Source organism: Anomaloglossus baeobatrachus, chromosome 6, assembly GCF_048569485.1.
Source record: "Anomaloglossus baeobatrachus isolate aAnoBae1 chromosome 6, aAnoBae1.hap1, whole genome shotgun sequence".
Lineage (NCBI taxonomy): Eukaryota > Metazoa > Chordata > Amphibia > Anura > Aromobatidae > Anomaloglossus > Anomaloglossus baeobatrachus.
Window position 1 is genome coordinate 571,713,080 of NC_134358.1, and position 21,549 is coordinate 571,734,628.

The window sequence follows — 21,549 nt, forward strand, 5'->3', positions numbered from 1 at the left end:
TTACCTCAGAATTGAGACGTCTGATAATGACCGATCAATTCTGGAGGAGAAAGAAGCAAATTTCCCTGATAAGATTAAAGAGTTGCTTATTTTCACGTGTAATATTGATTGTAAAATAAAAATTCAAACTACAGTTACTCTTTAAGCGCGGAATCAGTAAAGCGCTGCCAGCCACCATTGTTCTGCTCCATAACAGGTGATCAAAAGGTTAATAATAAAAATCATCACTTACATTCACTTCATCGCTCACCTTTTTGCCTCTTCCGCTCCTCACAGTCACCCGTCCGGTCCTGACCTTTTTGCCTCTTCCGCACCTCACAGTCACCCGTCCGGTCCTGACCTTTTTGCCTCTTCCGCACCTCACAGTCACCCGTCCGGTCCTCACCGTTCTCCCTCTTCAGCTCCTCAGTCATCCATCCGGTCCTGACCTTTTTGCTTCTTTTGCTCCTCACCGTCATACATCCGGCCCTTTTTGCATATTCTTATTACAGCCGCCAAGTGCTGAATCCCTGGATCTTTTCTCGCTAGGCAGAGACTTTGGCTCTGATGATGACAGGGATGTTTCCGCACAATGTCATAATGTATGTCCTGATGTCACCTCCTTATCGGCGCTTGTGCAGTAACGGCCAAGGCTCATTACTCTCCTGGAATAGAGTGAAGAAGCCGCGGATTCAATGCTTGGCAGCGATAAGAAGATCTGCCGAGGATTGGATGGGTGACTGTGAGAAGCAGAGGGACCAAAAGCTGAGCCGTGAGGGGAGGAGGATTTTTATTTTTACATGTTATATTTTGCTCTGGGGTCTGTAGAGACTTCAGAGCATGATTAATTATTGGAGAATATCTTCCCAGCAATTTAAATTTCCCTGGAAAATGTGTGCAATTTGGTCGATTCTAATTTTGTCAGATCCACTCATCTCTACATATACATGTAACAGCCGCTAAAGGCCCCATAGTCCCAAAATATGCAAAATTAGCAGTGCGGCAGACCCCATCAGCAGTGACAGCAGATGATGAAGATATCGGCCCCGGGCACATAATCCTATTTCCCTCCATGTTCCCGCTGTATCTTACCTCCATATTATAGGAGCACAGCGGTGTTATCACATATAGCGCTATCACATTATCACCAGATATCATCTGTATTTATCTGAATGGGGGAATCTACGGCTGAAGAAACCGAGAAAACACAAAACATGAAACCTCCGGCCCAGAACTGTCCGGTCCGGAGAACGTGACTCTTCTCTGCTTTATATAGTGGTGACTCCTCACCGGAGCGGTTACCTGCAGGATGCTCCTCTGTGCACCGATCACCACCACCAACATCACTTTCATCTTTTTCCATTATGGATGCAGAATTAATATTTCTTAGATCTTTACCAGGATTTCAGAGCTGTGAAAGAAATAAAGGAAGAATCACAGACCGGAAGGGGAAAAAGCCACAGACCGGAAGGGGGGAAAAGCCACAGATGGAAGGAAAAGTCACAGTCCAGAAGGGAAAAAAAAAATCACAGGGAAAGTTGTAGATGAGCAGAGAAGATCAGTAATCCAGAGCCATCTGCTCTCCCTATACTAAATGCATACACAAGAAAGAAGATAATGGACTAGATTACACCGAGCCCTGAAAAAGGACATTTTTGTGTACTCACCGTAAAATGTCATTCTTGGAGCCTTTCATTGGGGGACACAGACCGTGGTGTCTCCAGGGGAGGCTTGACACTAGATTTATAAAAGAGTTAGCTCCTCCTCCCACAGCATATAACCCCGGCTAGGCGGGAACTAGCTCAGTTTGGTGTAAAAGCAGTAGTAAAAGGATAACCAAAACCACAAGGGCGGGAGCTGTGTCCCCCAATGAAAGGCTCCAAGAAAGACATTTTACGGTTAGTACACAAAAATGTCCTTTCCTTTCTCGCCTTTTCATTGGGGGACACAGACAGTGGGACGTCCCAAAGCAGTCCCTGGGTGGGAATTGAACTATTAACAGTGTATACCATCAGACTAAGCGCTGACTAACAACTGCAGTGAACTCATATGAAAACACTGTCAGAACCGAGCAGTGGCCACTTATAAATGGGCCACTGCCGCCTGAAGGACTTGTCTTCCAAGAGCAGCATCCGCAGAGGCATGCGTATGCACTCTGTAGAATTTTGTGAATGTGTGCACACTGGAGCAGGTAGCGGCCTTGCAAAGTTGAGCCGCCGAAGCCTGATGGCGGATAGCCCAGGAGGCACCCACTGCTCGTGTAGAGTGGGCCCGCACAGATTGAGGGGGAACGGCACCTCGTGCTTTGTATGCCTCACAGATGGCAGTCCTGATCCATCGAGAAATCGTGGATTTAGACGCCGGGTTGCGGCGGTTGTGTCCTACTGGGAGGACGAAAGGGCATCGGACTTGCGCAACGGCGCTGTTCTGGAAATGTAGATCCGCAGAGCCCTGACAAGATCGAGATTGTGAAGGGTTTTCTCAAAGGAGTGGACCGGGGCCGGGCAGAATGACGGCAACACAATGTCCTCGTTCAAGTGGAAGGAGGATACAATCTTCGGAAGAAAGGCGGGGGAAGGCCGAAGGACTACCTTATGATGGAAAATCAGGTAAGGTGAACGACAGGACAGAGCTGCCAGTTCGGACACTCGCCTGATAGAGGTGATAGCGACTAAAGAGGCAACTCTTCAGATAGTCGTTGAAGAGAGATTTCTCTCAGAGGTTCGAAGGGAGGAAGTTGAAGGACTCCCAGAACCAGATTCAGATCCCAGGGATCTAAGGGGTGGCGATAAGGAGGGACCAAATGCGCTACCCCTTGAAGAAAGGTACGGACCTGAGGGAGAGAAGCCAGCTGCTTCTGGAAAAAAAAAAAAAATCGACAAGGCAGAAACTTGTCCTTTAAGGGTACTGAGAGCAAGACCAGAGTCCAGACCGTCTTGCAGAAAGGCAAGAACATTAGGGATTGAAAAGGTCAGGGGTGACCGACCATGATGGTCACACCAGGAAAGATAGGTCTTCCAGGTCCTGTGGTAAATGCTGGCGGAGGAAGGCCTCCGAGCATTAAGCATGGTATGAACTACCCTGGAAGAAAACCCCGATCTGGCTAGAGTCAGGGATTCAAGCGCCACGCCGTCAAATGCAGCTGTGCTGTATTCTGGTGGAATATTGGACCTTGCGACAGAAGATCCGGGCGGTCGGGAAGACGCCAGAGAATGTCGCTGAGAAGTTGGAGGAGCTCTGGGTACTAGGCTCTCCTGGGCCAGTCCGGAGCCACGAGGATCACCGGGATTCCCTCCGCTTTGATTTTCTTGATTACTCTCGGATGAGAGGAAACGGAGGGAAGATGTAGGGTAGGCGGAACTAGAGAGTCGGAGCCTAGCGCTAGCGAGTCTCTCGACCGCGATATGAAGGGACGTATCTTGGCATTCATTCGAGAAGCCATGAGGTCCACATCCGGGAGCCCCCAACGAAGAGTGATCTGATGGAACACTTCGTCGTGGAGGGACCATTCTCCTGCCGCTAGACCTTGCCTGCTGAGAAAGTCTGAGGCCCAGTTGTCTACCCCTGGGATATGGACAGCTGAGATGATGGGGATGTACTTCTCTGCCCAACGAAGAATCTTGGATACCTCCTTCATCGCTGCCTTGCTGCGAGTTCCTCCCTGACGGTTGATGTAAGCCACGGCCGTGGCATTGTCTGACTGGATCCGAACAGGGAGGCCCAGTAATAAGGGTTGAAGATTCTGAAGGGCCAGAAATATGGCTTTGATCTCCAGAACAATGATGTGCAGAGAGCGCTCGGAAGGAGACCAGCGTCCCTGAACAGTGTGGTGGAGAAACACCGCCCCCCAGCCTATCAGGCTGGCATCCGTCGTGACAACCTGCCAGTGAACCGGGCGGAAGGACTTCCCTTGAGATAGGGATGAGGCTTGAGTCCACCAGGCGAGGGAGCTGAGCGCAGACCGAGACAGGCGGACTGACCGGTCCAGGGAAGCTGGATTCTTGTCCCAGGAGGATAGAAGATCCAGTTGTAGAGGGCGCAGATGGAATTGGGCAAAGGACACGGCTTCTATGACCGCCACCATTTTGCCTAACACTCTCATTCCGTTCCGAAGGGATGTGTGACGGCGAGAGAGGAGGGATTGGGCAGCCCAAATCAGGGAAGCCCTCTTGTCCTCTGGAAGGAAAACCCGGGACTGAGCCGTGTCTATCAGCATACCTAGGAAGGTGATGCGCTGATGAGGAATGAGGGATGACTTGTTGAAGTTGACAAGCCACCCTAGCCTTGACAGGGTGTCTAGGCATATCTGCACGCTTTCTGAGCAAACATGAGGAGAGCTCCCTTTGACAATAAGGTCGTCCAAATAGGGAACGACCAGGATGCCTCTGGGGTTTAAAATGGACATGACGGCCGCCATGACCTTTGTGAAGACCCGAGGCGCAGTGGTCAGCCCAAAGGGAAGGGCCCTGAATTGGAAATGACGGTGTCCTACGGCAAAGCGAAGGAACCGTTGATGAGAGACACATATGGGAATGTGTAAATAAGCATCTTGAACGTCTATGGAAGCTAGGAATTCTCCAGGTTCCATGGCTTGCTAGTACTACTCTCAATGATTCCATTCGGAAAGTTCGAATCCGTACGAATTTGTTCAGCCGTTTGAGGTCCAAGATAGGGCGGACAGAGACATCTTTTGTGGGAACGACAAAAAGGTTTGAATAGAAATCTTTGCCGCGCTGTTCCAGGGGCACTGGAATGATAACATTTGCTTTTTGTAAAGAAGCTATGGCCTGAATTAAGGCCTGGTTTTGCGTCTTGGACTTTGGGAGACGAGAATGCAGAAACCTGGTGGCCGGCAGGGAATGGAAATCGATCTTGTAACCCGAGGTGACGATTTCTCGAACCCAGGCATCGTGTGTTCTAGCCAGATATCCCGGAAAAGCAGAAGCCGCCCTCCAACAGGAGTTGGATCTGCGGGATACCTGGCGTCATGCTGAGGGGGCCTGTACAGAGCGAGGTCCTTTGGATTTAGGCTGCTTGAAGTGGGAACGCCAAGGAGAGCCCCTTGAGGGACCGGATCCTCAATCTCAGCGTTGGGACGGTCCTTGGGCCGATGGCTTTTGGGGAGCAGGCCGAAAGGACTGCCTGTGCCAGGAAGATTTTTTTCAAATTTCTGGCTACAGGCCGCTTTTGTGGTAGAATGGTACTTTTACCACCCGTCGCCTCAGATATGAGTTTGTCCAGGGATTCACCAAATAGACGCAGACCCTGGAAGGAAAGTGTGGACAGGGACTTCTTGGAGGCACTGTCCGCATTCCAGATCTTTAGCCACAGAACCTTGCGGGCGAAGACAGCATTGGCTGCCGTTAAGGCTGACCAGCTAGCTGCATCTAGGGAGCCGTGAAGAAAATAATTAGAGGCTAGAGAGAACAAATCAAGAATCTCAAGAGCCTCTGGAGAAATATTGCAAGGGCGAAGCAACTTGCGCAGGTTCCTACTCCACACGCTCATAGCTCTTGCCACCCATGTCATGGCAAACAGGGGGCGCAGAGAGGAGCCCGAAGCCTGGAAAATAGATTTGACAGCAGCCTCAACTGCGCGGTCGGACGAGTCCTTAAGAGACGCGTTGTCTTAAACAGACATAACCGTGTGTTTAGCCAGTCTGGATACTGGCGGATCCACAACGGGGGGTACCGTCAGGGCTTAACCATTTCCTGAGGAAAGGGATAAGCGAATGAAGGGGAGGATTTTTTTTTTTTTTTCAAAACAATTTTTATTGATTTTACAAACTTATTTCAATATCGTATCAAAAGTAGTATGATTTACAAAAGACAAGATTGCAGCTGTCGATAAGTATCATTGGAAGGGGTAGAATCCCCTCTCTATCTCCAATCCCGCTTCAGATTGCATTGACAAATAATGAATCAGAGTTAAAAAATCCAAACATAACATAAATGAAACAAACCCCTGAACCCCTGTGCCATTCTCTAATAGTTCTAGTGCCAATGTCATGTCTTGATGACGTCATATTGTCTCGTCTTTGTCCCTCACCTGGGTCCCTGCTAATTAGTCCTCAGCTTTCCCAGACTATCCTGGATTTCATTTATGAGGTAGCACTCCGTATGTCTGAAGGGTGCCACTAAATGGCTTATGTCCTCCTGTTTGTAATGAACTTCTATAAAAGTTTTCCACCTCCTAAAAAACTTGGTTGTCAAATTATCCTTGTCCCTTTCTTCTTCTAATTTCTCCAGCCTCAAAAGGTTGTGCAGTTCACTGATGACTTCCCCTATGGCTGGGGCCTCCTCCTGTATCCAGTGCCTTAGGATGCATCTTTTAGCTATCATGGCTATGTCATGTATGATTACAAATGTTTTTTTGTCCTGAGCGTTCAATCCCCCTCTAACTCCACCCTCCAAAAAGTGGAAGATCCACACCATTAGTTCTAGTTTGCAGGAAATTTTCCATGTTGTTTGAACTAACGCTCTGACTTGGTTCCAAAACCTCTTTATTGGACTGCATTCCCACAAACCGTGCAGCATGTCTGTTTTTTCTTTGTGGCACTTAGGACACCGTGCCACTCTGCCCGGTATGTTGAAGCCCAAAACCGCCCTGTGTAATATCCTAAATTGGGTGTCCCTCCAGCTCTCGTTAGTGACTTGTTTCCTCATCTGAACCCATCCTTTCAGTATGACCTCCACTACTTCCTGTCCTTTCAGTTGTTTTTCCCATGCTAGAAGTGTTCGACTATCTTCCCTGGATATTAGCACACCTCTAAATGTTTGGTATATTCGGGAAACATTTACATTTGTTACGCTACATCCCATGAGCTCATCAATCATGCTCTTGTTCAATTCCCTTCCAATCTCACCAAGCTCTTTCAGTACTCCATGTTTCAATTGTTCGTACTGCATAATGTGGAGGCCGTTGAGATTGTACTTATCAAGCACCTCCCGACCTGTCATCCATCTTCTCTCTTCCACATTCATGACATCTATCAGACTCCTAATGCCTCTCTCTTTCCATTTGAGGAATAATTTATTCTCTCTCCCCTGGGGAAAGTTTGGTGACGCCCAAGGATTTAGGTATTTTGATACCTTCCAGGAGAGTCCCAATTTCCGTCTAACCAATCTCCAGGCCAACATGGTGTCTCGAAATATAACCGAGTTTCTTATATGACCTTCAACCTTAGACATTGGGGAGTGTAAAATGGACGTCAGGTCCCATGGTTCTGCATACTTGAGTTCCGTTCCATAATCTGAGTGCCTGCTCGTTCCTCTCAGCCAGTCAATCACATGTCTCATAATGCATACAATGTTATACCCTCTGACATCCGGGAAATTTATCCCACCCTCCTCCACTGACTTCATCAGCGTGCGCAGCTTTATTCTGGGTTTCCTTCCCCTCCAAACAAAGTCTGCATACGCTGAATTAAGTCTGTTGACGTCTTTCAGTGTTATCAATAGCGGGATCGTCTGAAAGGGGTACAACAGCCTAGGGAAGCTCATCATTTTTATGAGGTGACATCGTGCCAATAGTGGCAGGGGCAGCCCCTTCCAGCCCCTCAACTGGTTAATGATTTTTCTAATCAATGGACCATAATTCAATTTATAAATTAATTCCGTCGTCCTCCCTATATGTACTCCCAGGTACTTTACTGATGAGTGCGCTATAGGGATCCCATTCACATGACCCTCACTTGGGTTTCCCACAGTTGGTCCTTTGCCTCCGCTCAGGAATAAGAGCTCGCATTTTTTTTTGTTTAACTTAAAGCCTGAAAAGGCACCAAATTTTCCAATCATATCAAGTGTCCAGGGTAGGTCCGCAACAGGGTCCCCCATATACAAAATCACGTCATCGGCGAACAGCGCTAACTTCATCTCTTTTCCCCTTATTTTGATCCCTTTAAAACTATTGTGACCCTGCAGCACTCTTGATAGGGGTTCAATTGCCAGGTTAAATAGTAAGGGGGATAGCGGGCATCCCTGTCTCGTCCCTTTCATCAGGGGAAACACGTCAGACAAAAATCCCGGTGTGTGGATCCTTGCTCCCGAGTTGGCATACAAATTGTTAATGTAAAGTCTCATCCTACCCACTATCCCTGCGGCCTCCATCACCTTGTCCAACCAGTTCCAGTTAACATTGTCGAACGCTTTCTCAGCATCAAGCGTGACTAAAGCAGGGCTTGCCTTTCCCTCTGTACGCCCCAGTCTAACCGCATCAACCACTAAAATCGTCTTTCTAATATTGGTCACTGCATTTCTTCCTTTTATAAACCCTACCTGGTGTTCTGAAATTAATCTAGGTAAGACTGCTGCCAATCTGTCAGCCATGATTTTAGACATTATTTTTAAGTCCTGGTTGATGAGCGAAATGGGTCTATAACTCGAGGGGTCGTCCAGGTCCTTGGCTCCCTTAGGAATTAATTTAATGTACGCTATATTTGCATTTTTAGGGATTTCTGCTCCTCCCAGTATCGCATTAAAGACTGAGGTTAAATCCGGCGAAATCTGGTCCTTGAGGGCTTTATAAAATTCACTATTAAAACCATCGGGCCCTGGCGCCTTGTTAGTGCTAAGTTCCCCAATTGTTCTTGAGACCTCCTCCTCCGTGATGTTTGTATTTAGGGCCTCCCTTTCCTCCTCCGTTAAGCTAGGTAGTTGGGCTTGTCGTAGCCACTCCGATTCGTCAGTCATGTCATTCTGTCCTGGCCCGTACAACTTTCTATAATATTCTCCCAGCACCTTGTTAATTTCTTTAGGATCCGAAGTCATCCCCCCATCCTTCGTTTTCAATGAAGAGATTACTGTCATTTTTCTGTTGCCTCTTGCTAGATTTGCCAACATCCTCCCCGCCTTGTTACCAAATCTATGAAGATCTGCCTCTTTATGTGACCAAAATAGTTGCTCCTTTTTTTTTGCCCACTCGTCAAAATCTCTCTTGGTTGCCAGCCACCTCTCCCTTGCCCTGCTAGACCTGTCTGACAGATAATTAGTATACGCTAGACGTACTGCCTCACTGTGTAAGTTGTAATTCGCATTCGTCTTCCGTTTGACCATGGCAGCATACCCCATCAAGCGTCCTCTCAAGACCGCCTTTGCAGTTTCCCAGAACAGAATCGGGGTCACCCTGTGATCCTTGTTATCCTCTGAGAACTCCTCCCACCATTCTTTTATTATCCTGCGAAAATTGTCCTGTCTAAGGAGAAACGTCGGGAATCTCCAAATAATATCTGATCCCCTTTTGAATTTTTCTCTAAGGTCCACTCTCACCGGGCTGTGGTCTGAGATTACCATATTCTCAATCATACAGTTTTGCACACCATTCGCAAGTTCCATAGATAACCAGATCTGGTCTATGCGAGACCAACTGTTGTGCGGGTGAGAGAAGTGCGTATACTCTCTATCGTGCGGGTGAGTTAGTCTCCAGATGTCTTTTAGGCCTAAATCCTCCAGTGATACATCTCTGTGATTTGTTCCCTTATCCCCGGATCCTGGCTCCCCCTCTCCCTTGCTTCTATCCTCCACCGAGTCTGGCACTACATTGAAGTCCCCCGCCACTATGATGTTAGGCTCCTTGTCCAAGAGAATTATGGCTTTTATGGTGTCGTGAAACTGATTCTGCTTCGAGTTTGGGCCATAAATATTATAGATGCTGAGTGTCCCCGCTGGGCTATTAATTATTATGTGCTGCCATCTTCCCTGGTCATCCTCTTCCTGAGCCACTATTTCATGTCTAAGTTGCTTGTTTATCAAAATCATTGTGCCCGCCTTCCTTCCTTGCGCCGCTGCCCCATATACTGAGCCCACCCAGTATTTTTTCATGCGAAAGAAATCTTCCTTCCCCAAGTGAGTTTCTTGTAATAGAGCAATGTCTGTTTTTAATCTTTTCAAGTGTCTTAGTACCATTGCTCGTTTGTTAGGTGATCTTAGGCCCTTAACATTCCATGTCGTTAGTTGCACCATGTTTGTCTGGGTAATTTGCTCTTATCAATACCACCCCCCAGGTCCCCAGCTGTAGGAGAGACACGACTATCATTATATCCTTCACACGTGGTTTCCCCAGAATGGCATTTCTTTTCCCCAACTTGTGTGTAAACTCTTAAACAACATATGCAAAGTATAAATCCTACAACAGTATAACAAGTTGTCCCTTTGGTGGGACTTTCGGCACTTTTTGCCATGCTAGTGGCTTCCCTTTTTCCTGGCCAAAATAGGAGTCTCCCTAGTCCCCCCCCCCCAATAGACAGATTCAGAGCTCTATCCCCCGCGTAAAACATAACGATCTGAAGTAATATACAGAGATTAAAACATTATGTTATAAGTGGTAGGACCTTAAAGAGAGTTCATCTACTGGGTTAGTCCTAGTTTCGTGGGACCTTCCTGCCGACCCATTCGTGCCCACTGTATTTGGACCTGCAAAGCAATCCACAAAGAGAGAACAACGGAGCAGAGACAAAGAGATAAAAGAGCCCAGCATAGAAATAGATAAAGGATATCATAGCCAAGAAGCACGAGAGGGGAAGAAACAGCGCAGAGGAGAAGAGAAGAAAGAAGCGAGGAGTAGTATTGGAAAAAAGGCAAGAGAGGTAGAACCGGGGAGGGCATAGAGAGAGAGAGGGGGGAAGCACCGAGGGGGGAAAAGAGGGGAAGGGAGAAAGAGAAAAGAAGGGAGAACACACCAGAGACAAATTAGGGGAGAGAAGGGAGGAGGTAGGGAAGAAAAGAGAGAGGGAGAGGAAGAAGAGAGGGGGAGAGGAGAAAAAGGAAAGAGAAAAGAAAAAAAAAAAAAAAAAAAAAAGGGGGAGGAGGGGGGGGAGAGTAGGTGACTTGTTCAGTCTCCCCTCCGTCCCCTTCACGCTGGCTCGTCCCCCTCGGCTCGGCCACCTTCCTCACTCAGGGGGGTAGATCGATAAGGGCCAGTAGAGATCAGTTCAAGAGTCATCTTGTGTCTTGGTGTCTTTCAAGAACGCTGCTCCCTGGGTCCCATCCCTGGGCTAAACTGCTGGGCTGGACTGCATCTCCCCTCTCCACTGGCCTCAGGTTGTGTTTGCCTTCCTCGTTGTCCACCCTCTCCTCTCGAACCCGTTGGGGAACCTTTTCTGAAGTTTTCTCCTCCACTGGATCTCCTCTCCCGCCCCTCCGTCCGGTTCCCTTTATGTTCTGACATGAGAATATTTTCCGCCTCCTTGTGGTCTTTATAGTATGAGAACGAACCATTGGAGTTCCTGACCTTCAGCACTGCCGGGTAGAGTAGTTGGCATTTTATTCTTTTATTGTACAGAAATGTGCACAGTTTACTGAAGTCCTTCCTCCGTTTGGACACATCAACGGAATAATCCCCAAAGATCAGCAGTCTATTTCCTTGGTATTGTAAAGGTCGCTTTCGTTCTCTAAAGGCTTTCAGAATTTCCTCTTTGTGCTTGTAGTCAAGGTATTTGACTATCACCTGTCTGGCTCTTGTGGGCGGTTTATTGCTTGAATTTTGCCCTTCTCCCTCCTTCGCCTCTTGCTGCCTCAATGGTCCCACTCTGTGGGCTCTCTCCACTCTAAATTTCGCCTTTATGCCCAGCGCCTGTGGTAGTTCCGCCTCACAAATATTGTCCAGCTGTCCCAGTGTTACCGATTCTGGCAGCCCCACAATGCGAAGATTGTTTCGTCTCGATCTGTTTTCTAGGTCCTCTGCCTTGTCTCTCAGGTAATCATTAGATTTTACAAGAGTTGCTATCTGTGCTTGCATGGTCAAGATTGTCTCCTCAGAGTTAGAGATTCTTTGCTCTGCTTCTGTGAGTCTCTTTGAATGATCAGCCAATTGCTTCTGCATGGCGGCTAGTGAAGTTTGTACGGCTACCTCAATAGCTATTTTTATGTCTTTGGACAAGTGAGATGCTACTTCTACTGCCAGTTTTTTGTAATCCATATGGAACTCTTGCACTTGCTTGTTTTGGTCAGCAGATGGAGCTGCTTTCTTAGATCTTCTTATTTGCATTGAGTCTCTGCCTCCCTCAGATGTCTTGTAAAATTGAGATGTCATTGGATCCTGCTGTTGTTCTTTTTTTCCTCCTTTACAGGGGGTGCCTGAGGTTGATCTCCTCCTGTATTGCGGCTGTCTCCCTCTGGGCCCTCTACTTCGCTGGGTTTCGTTTTCCTCCAGCCCTCCTGTTCCTCCATAGCTCCCCTCCATAACGCCAGCGTCCTCCTCTCCAGTCTCTCCCCCCACCTCCCCCTCATCCTCCCACTGCGAGCTGCCCTCCTCCGACCCCTGCAGCCACCTGTCTCCAGCTCCACAGTCCTCTGCCTCTGCAGCCGTGTCCTCTGCTAATCCCTCGCTCCTACCCGGCTCCATCGCGTCTCTTCCCCGCACCTCTGGCTCCGCCCCCGGCCCGCTCATCGGCGCCATGTTCCTCTCCTCCATTCCCCTCATGTCCGCAGCGTCGCCGCCTCTCCCGGGCCCTTCACCGCCGCTGGCGCTCCTCAGCAGGTATCTGTCCATAGCTGCAGATCTCCGCTTTCAGGCTGGGTCCCTCCCGTCCCGGACTCCGATGCGGGGGGGCTGCTGTCTGACTGCTTTTCTCGGGGGGGGGAAGGAGCTTCTCCTTTATGCCTCCACCGCGGCCAGGACCGGAAGTCCAAGGGGAGGATTTTTAATTAAACCTCCTATCAGGGTGATCCCACCGTTTAGATATGATTTGATGAAAAATCAGATCCTGGGAAAAGGACTTAGGAGGCTTCTTGGCTCGCTTGATTGCCGACTGAGAAGTCGGGTCCGAGGGCTGATCAGAAATCGACAGAGAGTGATTGACAGCCGCTATCAGAGTGTCTTCCATATGCCTAGACTCAGAAGGGACATCTGAATCAGAGTCAGAGTCTCGGGAATCGTGACTACTAAAGGTCACGGAGCCTGAGTGAGACTGACCATCGTGTGAGTCAGATGAGGCGGAGCGGTCGCAATGGCGCCTTTTGGAGACAGCCTTTTTACGTACTGGGGATGATAAACCAGACGAAGGCGGGCTCCTCTGAGGGAGCTGAGCCGGGGGGAGGCTGCGGGAGCCTGTGGAAGGCTGGGATATCTGAGCGGCCAGGTCATCTAACCTTTTAGACATCAGAAGAGCCCATGCAGGGATAACCTCATCAGACAGGGGTGCTGCCTGAATGGTGCCCGGGGCCGAACCCACAGACTGCACGACCCCCTGGTCCGGCAACGCCTGTTGTGACACTGTAGTAGGGGCATCGCAGCCCCGACAGAGTGGATAGCTTCGCCCATTGGGAAACGAGCTTCCACAGGTGGTACAGCCATAGTACAGGCCCATAGAGGATGCCTGGAAAGCTTTATCACCCTTGCGGTTACGCATGTCAGCAACAAATGTACAATTAGTACTGTGAGCCTCTAGCAGTATTACACTACTGTGGGTGAGGAGCTACTAGCAGTATTAGAAAGGGACTGCTATACAGAGCTGGTATATACCAATAGTAAAGTGGCATACACTGCCAAACAGTCGGTATATACCTGCAGGCACAGTCAGTATATACCGCTGAAAGCTGATATACAACGCCAGCCAGCAGGCACGCACTGCTAGAAAGACAGCGATATACCGCTGAACAGAGCGGTATATAGTGCTGCAGAGTTGCAGAGCCAAGGAGGCGATCTCACCCGTGTCTGCTCCCCACATGTAATGGCGTCCAGTGTTCTCTGGCAGCATGGGAGGGGAAAGACGACCCACTAGAGGGAGCGGCTTCTGGAGCAGTGGAGGGGGCGTTGCTAAGAATGCAGGCCGAAGCCGGGAGCTAAATTTACGATGCTTCCCCGGGAACACGGCCTGCATCGCCCCACCGGCGCCTCCTCAGGCGGTGGTTGGATGCAGGGGACGGATACACGTCGTCTCCCTACCTGCTCTTGCTCCGTCTGAAGACGCGTCGGTCCTGGGATGCGGAGATCTCGGGGACGCATCTTCGGCTCAAGGCTAGCAGGTGCTCGGCTCTGCTTAGCCCTCTGGAGCTACCTTTGTGAGGTGCTTCCAGGGAGCCTGGAGGGGTACGCAGACCCGACCACTTGGGCGCAAGGGAACACTGACTGCTTTTGCACGCCAGGTTTCCTCTGCCCGTAAGCGGGGGGAACGAGGGTGCGCACACCCTGGTATTGCCCCATAGTCAAAAATAGAATAAAATCACAAAGAAAAAGAAATAAACAAAAAAACATTGGCCTGAACCCCAGGCCAGCTCGACGTGTCAGTCTCCCTGCTGACACTAAAAAGAACTGAGCTGGTTCCTGCCTAGCCGGGGTTATATGCTGTGGGAGGAGGAGCTAACTCTTTTTTAAACCTAGTGTCAAGCCTCCCCTGGAGACACCATATAACCTACGGTCTGTGTCCCCCAATGAAAAGGCGAGAAAGGAAGGGATTTGGTTTTACATTGCAGCAGCTAGGACTGTAAAGGCCACTTTACACACACAGATAAATCTTTGGCAGATCTGTGGTTTCAGTGAAATCATGGACATATTGTTCCATTTCTACACAGCCACAAACCTGGCACTGATTGTCCACAATTTCACTGTAACCACAGATCTGCCGCAGATTTATCTATATGTAAAGCGCCCTTAAGGAAATAATCCATGCCAAGAAGGATGCCTCTAATACACTATCCCTCCTCCAGCAGCTGTACCTACAGTAAATACAGCTAAGAGCAGTATTATTACAGAATAGATTTTTAAGTTGCGGCAAGGACTGTAAGGCAATAATCCCTCTAATACACTATCCCTTCTCCAGCAGCTCTCCCTACACCATTTTTGACTCGATGACTATAATGCCAGTAACCAGCATGGCAGGCAATCTGAGCACATTTAGTGGCTGAAAAACAGCTGGAAACATTCGGGTCATCGGGTCACGGATTTGAACAGGTCGCTCGACTACCAGAGATACTCGATCCGAGTTTCCAGGAGCACCCCAATGCTCGATCAAGTATGCAACACACTCGCCCCTCACTAGGATGTCACCAACAAACATAATTCAAATGAAGCAATAACAATTTTTTTTTTATTATTTTTAATGAGGGAAAAGTGGATGGATTTGAACTTTATTATATTTTTTTTAAGTGAGTTGTATTTTGATATTTATTTTAAACACGATATTTGGAAGAAGGTGTTCTGGTAGTTAAAAACCACAGTAGAGAACAACATCCCAACCATCACACATGGTGGAGGCAGCGTCCTGCTGTGGGGAAGATTTTCTTCAGTAGGGGCAGGGAAGATGGTCAGAGATGATGCTTTGTGTACTAAGTCCCCTATATTATTTATATGAACTATTACTTCTTACAGCAGGGTATGATTACTTTCCTCCTAGGTTATGTTTTGCCTCCTTCCAGCAGGACAACGACCCAAAACATCCAGCACAGCTAAAATGGAGGGTTGAGATCAGAGCATATTCCTGTGTGTGAGCGGCCGAGTCACAGTCCAGACCCAAATCCACCGAGAGTCTGTGACAAGAGGCGAAAATCACTGACCACAGATGTCTCCAGATGTCACAACGCAGCTCAGAGGGCCGGGGGGGGCGGGCAACGCAGCTCAGAGGGCCGGGGGGGGGGGCGGGGCGGGCAACGCAGCTCAGAGGGCCGGGGGGGGGGCGGGTCGAGGGCCGGGGGGGCGGGCAACGCAGCTCAGAGGGCCGGGGGGGGGGCGGGAGAGGGCCGGGGGGGCGGGCAACGCAGCTCAGAGGGCCGGGGGGGGGGGGGGGCGGGAGAGGGCCGGGGGGGCGGGCAACGCAGCTCAGAGGGCCGGGGGGAGCGGGCAACGCAGCTCAGAGGGCCGGGGGGGGCGGGAGAGGGCCGGGGGGGGAGCGGGCAACGCAGCTCAGAGGGCCGGGGGGGAGCGGGCAACGCAGCTCAGAGGGCCGGGGGGGAGCGGGAGAGGGCCGGGGGGGGAGCGGGCAACGCAGCTCAGAGGGCCGGGGGGGAGCGGGCAACGCAGCTCAGAGGGCCGGGGGGGGGCGGGAGAGGGCCGGGGGGGGAGCGGGCAACGCAGCTCAGAGGGCCGGGGGGGAGCGGGCAACGCAGCTCAGAGGGCCGGGGGGGGAGCGGGCAACGCAGCTCAGAGGGCCGGGGGGGGAGCGGGCAACGCAGCTCAGAGGGCCGGGGGGGGAGCGGGCAACGCAGCTCAGAGGGCCGGGGGGGAGCGGGCAACGCAGCTCAGAGGGCCGGGGGGGAGCGGGCAACGCAGCTCAGAGGGCCGGGGGGGAGCGGGCAACGCAGCTCAGAGGGCCGGGGTGGGGGGGGGGGGGCGGGCAACGCAGCTCAGAGGGCCGGGGTGGGGGGGCGGGCAACGCAGCTCAGAGGGCCGGGGGGGGGGGGGGGGGGGCGGGCAACGCAGAGCACTAAACCCGCCTACAAAGTAAGTAAGAGAACGCATTGGTAAACACAGCAGCACATGTGCGGATTTAAAGGGCCGGCGGCGCACAAGATGGCGGTGATGGAACACCACCGGCTCCAGTGGCCCTCTATTCAAATGTAGAACGGGCCACTGCCTGTCCTTAAAACTCAGACTTCTTAGGGCCCTCAGGTGGGCCCTGTAACATACATTGGGGAGTGATGGCAGTCATTTGTAGTTTTATGCGTCCCCTATATCATTAGTGTGAAACTTGTGGTCCTCCTGTAGTCACGCTGCCCTCCTGCGCCGCGGTCCTCCTGTAGTCACGCTGCCCTCCTCTAGTCACGCTGCCCTCCTCTAGTCACGCTGCCCTCCTCTAGTCACGCTGCCCTCCTCTAGTCACGCTGCCCTCCTCTAGTCACGCTGCCCTCCTCTAGTCACGCTGCCCTCCTCTAGTCACGCTGCCCTCCTCTAGTCACGCTGCCCTCCTCTAGTCACGCTGCCCTCTCTAGTCACGCTGCCCTCCTCTAGTCACGCTGCCCTCCTCTAGTCACGCTGCCCTCCTCTAGTCACGCTGCCCTCCTCTAGTCACGCTGCCCTCCTCTAGTCACGCTGCCCTCCTCTAGTCACGCTGCCCTCCTCTAGTCACGCTGCCCTCCTCTAGTCACGCTGCCCTCCTCTAGTCACGCTGCCCTCCTCTAGTCACGCTGCCCTCCTCTAGTCACGCTGCCCTCCTCTAGTCACGCTGCCCTCCTCTAGTCACGCTGCCCTCCTCTAGTCACGCTGCCCTCCTCTAGTCACGCTGCCCTCCTCTAGTCACGCTGCCTCCTCTAGTCACGCTGCCCTCCTCTAGTCACGCTGCCCTCTCTAGTCACGCTGCCCTCCTCTAGTCACGCTGCCCTCCTCTAGTCACGCTGCCCTCCTCTAGTCACGCTGCCCTCCTCTAGTCACGCTGCCCTCCTCTAGTCACGCTGCCCTCCTCTAGTCACGCTGCCCTCCTCTAGTCACGCTGCCCTCCTCTAGTCACGCTGCCCTCCTCTAGTCACGCTGCCCTCCTCTAGTCACGCTGCCCTCCTCTAGTCACGCTGCCCTCCTCTAGTCACGCTGCCCTCCTCTAGTCACGCTGCCCTCCTCTAGTCACGCTGCCCTCCTCTAGTCACGCTGCCCTCCTCTAGTCACGCTGCCCTCCTCTAGTCACGCTGCCCTCCTCTAGTCACGCTGCCCTCCTCTAGTCACGCTGCCCTCCTCTAGTCACGCTGCCCTCCTCTAGTCACGCTGCCCTCCTCTAGTCACGCTGCCCTCCTCTAGTCACGCTGCCCTCCTCTAGTCACGCTGCCCTCCTCTAGTCACGCTGCCCTCCTCTAGTCACGCTGCCCTCCTCTAGTCACGCTGCCCTCTTAGTCACGCTGCCCTCCTCTAGTCACGCTGCCCTCCTCTAGTCACGCTGCCCTCCTCTAGTCACGCTGCCCTCCTCTAGTCACGCTGCCCTCCTTAGTCACGCTGCCCTCCTCTAGTCACGCTGCCCTCCTCTAGTCACGCTGCCCTCCTCTAGTCACGCTGCCCTCCTCTAGTCACGCTGCCCTCCTCTAGTCACGCTGCCCTCCTCTAGTCACGCTGCCCTCCTCTAGTCACGCTGCCCTCCTCTAGTCACGCTGCCCTCCTCTAGTCACGCTGCCCTCCTCTAGTCACGCTGCCCTCCTCTAGTCACGCTGCCTCTCCTCTAGTCACGCTGCCCTCCTCTAGTCACGCTGCCCTCCTCTAGTCACGCTGCCCTCCTCTAGTCACGCTGCCTCCTCTAGTCACGCTGCCCTCCTCTAGTCACGCTGCCCTCCTCTAGTCACGCTGCCCTCCTCTAGTCACGCTGCCCTCCTCTAGTCACGCTGCCCTCCTCTAGTCACGCTGCCCTCCTCTAGTCACGCTGCCCTCCTCTAGTCACGCTGCCCTCCTCTAGTCACGCTGCCCTCCTCTAGTCACGCTGCCCTCCTCTAGTCACGCTGCCCTCCTCTAGTCACGCTGCCCTCCTCTAGTCACGCTGCCCTCCTCTAGTCACGCTGCCCTCCTCTAGTCACGCTGCCCTCCTCTAGTCACGCTGCCCTCCTCTAGTCACGCTGCCCTCCTCTAGTCACGCTGCCCTCCTCTAGTCACGCTGCCCTCCTCTAGTCACGCTGCCCTCCTCTAGTCACGCTGCCCTCCTCTAGTCACGCTGCCCTCCTCTAGTCACGCTGCCCTCCTCTAGTCACGCTGCCCTCCTCTAGTCACGCTGCCCCTCCTCTAGTCACGCTGCCCTCCTCTAGTCACGCTGCCCTCCTCTAGTCACGCTGCCCTCCTCTAGTCACGCTGCCCTCCTCTAGTCACGCTGCCCTCCTCTAGTCACGCTGCCCTCCTCTAGTCACGCTGCCCTCCTCTAGTCACGCTGCCCTCCTCTAGTCACGCTGCCCTCCTCTAGTCACGCTGCCCTCCTCTAGTCACGCTGCCCTCCTCTAGTCACGCTGCCCTCCTCTAGTCACGCTGCCCTCCTCTAGTCACGCTGCCCTCCTCTAGTCACGCTGCCCTCCTCTAGTCACGCTGCCCTCCTCTAGTCACGCTGCCCTCCTCTAGTCACGCTGCCCTCCTCTAGTCACGCTGCCCTCCTCTAGTCACGCTGCCCTCCTCTAGTCACGCTGCCCTCCTCTAGTCACGCTGCCCTCCTCTAGTCACGCTGCCTCCTCTAGTCACGCTGCCCTCCTCTAGTCACGCTGCCCTCCTCTAGTCACGCTGCCCTCCTCTAGTCACGCTGCCCCTCCTCTAGTCACGCTGCCCTCCTCTAGTCACGCTGCCCTCCTCTAGTCACGCTGCCCTCCTCTAGTCACGCTGCCCTCCTCTAGTCACGCTGCCCTCCTCTAGTCACGCTGCCCTCCTCTAGTCACGCTGCCCTCCTCTAGTCACGCTGCCCTCCTCTAGTCACGCTGCCCTCCTCTAGTCACGCTGCCCTCCTCTAGTCACGCTGCCCTCCTCTAGTCACGCTGCCCTCCTCTAGTCACGCTGCCCTCCTCTAGTCACGCTGCCCTCCTCTAGTCACGCTGCCCTCCTCTAGTCACGCTGCCCTCCTCTAGTCACGCTGCCCTCCTCTAGTCACGCTGCCCTCCTCTAGTCACGCTGCCCTCCTCTAGTCACGCTGCCCTCCTCTAGTCACGCTGCCCTCCTCTAGTCACGCTGCCCTCCTCTAGTCACGCTGCCCTCCTCTAGTCACGCTGCCCTCCTCTAGTCACGCTGCCCTCCTCTAGTCACGCTGCCCTCCTCTAGTCACGCTGCCCTCCTCTAGTCACGCTGCCCTCCTCTAGTCACGCTGCCCTCCTCTAGTCACGCTGCCCTCCTCTAGTCACGCTGCCCTCCTCTAGTCACGCTGCCCTCCTCTAGTCACGCTGCCCTCCTCTAGTCACGCTGCCCTCCTCTAGTCACGCTGCCCTCCTCTAGTCACGCTGCCCTCCTCTAGTCACGCTGCCCTCCTCTAGTCACGCTGCCCTCCTCTAGTCACGCTGCCCTCCTCTAGTCACGCTGCCCTCCTCTAGTCACGCTGCCCTCCTCTAGTCACGCTGCCCTCCTCTAGTCACGCTGCCCTCCTCTAGTCACGCTGCCCTCCTCTAGTCACGCTGCCCTCCTCTAGTCACGCTGCCCTCCTCTAGTCACGCTGCCCTCCTCTAGTCACGCTGCCCTCCTCTAGTCACGCTGCCCTCCTCTAGTCACGCTGCCCTCCTCTAGTCACGCTGCCCTCCTCTAGTCACGCTGCCCTCCTCTAGTCACGCTGCCCTCCTCTAGTCACGCTGCCCTCCTCTAGTCACGCTGCCCTCCTCTAGTCACGCTGCCCTCCTCTAGTCACGCTGCCCTCCTCTAGTCACGCTGCCCTCCTCTAGTCACGCTGCCCTCCTCTAGTCACGCTGCCCTCCTCTAGTCACGCTGCCCTCCTCTAGTCACGCTGCCCTCCTCTAGTCACGCTGCCCTCCTCTAGTCACGCTGCCCTCCTCTAGTCACGCTGCCCTCCTCTAGTCACGCTGCCCTCCTCTAGTCACGCTGCCCTCCTCTAGTCACGCTGCCCTCCTCTAGTCACGCTGCCCTCCTCTAGTCACGCTGCCCTCCTCTAGTCACGCTGCCCTCCTCTAGTCACGCTGCCCTCCTCTAGTCACGCTGCCCTCCTCTAGTCACGCTGCCCTCCTCTAGTCACGCTGCCCTCCTCTAGTCCACGCTGCCCTCCTGCTAGTCACGCTGCCCTCCTCTAGTCACGCTGCCCTCCTGCAGTCACGCTGCCCTCCTAGTCACGCTGCCCTCCTGCTAGTCACGCTGCCCTCCTCGAGTCACGCTGCCCTCCTGCAGTCACGCTGCCCTCCTGCTAGTCACGCTGCCCTCCTGCTAGTCACGCTGCCCTCCTCTAGTCACGCTGCCCTCCTGCAGTCACGCTGCCCTCCTGCTAGTCACGCTGCCCTCCTGCTAGTCACGCTGCCCTCCTGCAGTCACGCTGCCCTCCTGCAGTCACGCTGCCCTCCTGCAGTCACGCTGCCCTCCTGCTAGTCACGCTGCCCTCCTCTAGTCACGCTGCCCTCCTGCAGTCACGCTGCCCTCCTGCAGTCACGCTGCCCTCCTGCAGTCACGCTGCCCTCCTCTAGTCACGCTGCCCTCCTCAGTCACGCTGCCCTCCTGCAGTCACGCTGCCCTCCTGCTAGTCACGCTGCCCTCCTGCAGTCACGCTGCCCTCCTGCAGTCACGCTGCCCTCCTGCAGTCACGCTGCCCTCCTGCTAGTCACGCTGCCCTCCTCTAGTCACGCTGCCCTCCTGCAGTCACGCTGGCCCTCCTGCAGTCACGCTGCCCTCCTGCAGTCACGCTGCCCTCCTGCTAGTCACGCTGCCCCTCTCAGTCACGCTGCCTCCTGCAGTCACGCTGCCCTCCGGCCCCGCTGCCCTCCTGCAGTCACGCTGCCCTCCGAGCCCCGCTGCCCTCCTGCAGTCACGCTGCCCTCCGCCCCGCTGCCCTCCTGCAGTCACGCTGCCCTCCGCCCGCTGCCTCCTGCAGTCACGCTGGCCCCTCTCAGCCCCGCTGCCCTCCTGCAGTCACGCTGCCCTCCGCCCCGCTGCCTCCTGCAGTCACGCTGCCCTCCGGCTCTCGGCCGCTGCCCTCCTGCAGTCACGCTGCCCTCCGGCCTCCCTGCCCTCCTGCAGTCACGCTGCCCTCCGGCCCGCTGCCCTCCTGCAGTC

General features: G+C 53.5%; 1 protein-coding gene across 1 annotated transcript in view; it reads right to left on the reverse strand.

The window, feature by feature from the left end:
• Positions 1-21,549, reverse strand: part of LOC142243708 (uncharacterized) — a 478,920-nt gene that overhangs the window by 256,971 nt on the left and 200,400 nt on the right. The window contains 1 exon segment of the mRNA XM_075315885.1: positions 1,282-1,390. Coding sequence (XP_075172000.1) covers positions 1,282-1,342 — 61 coding nt within the window. The 5' untranslated portion in view covers positions 1,343-1,390.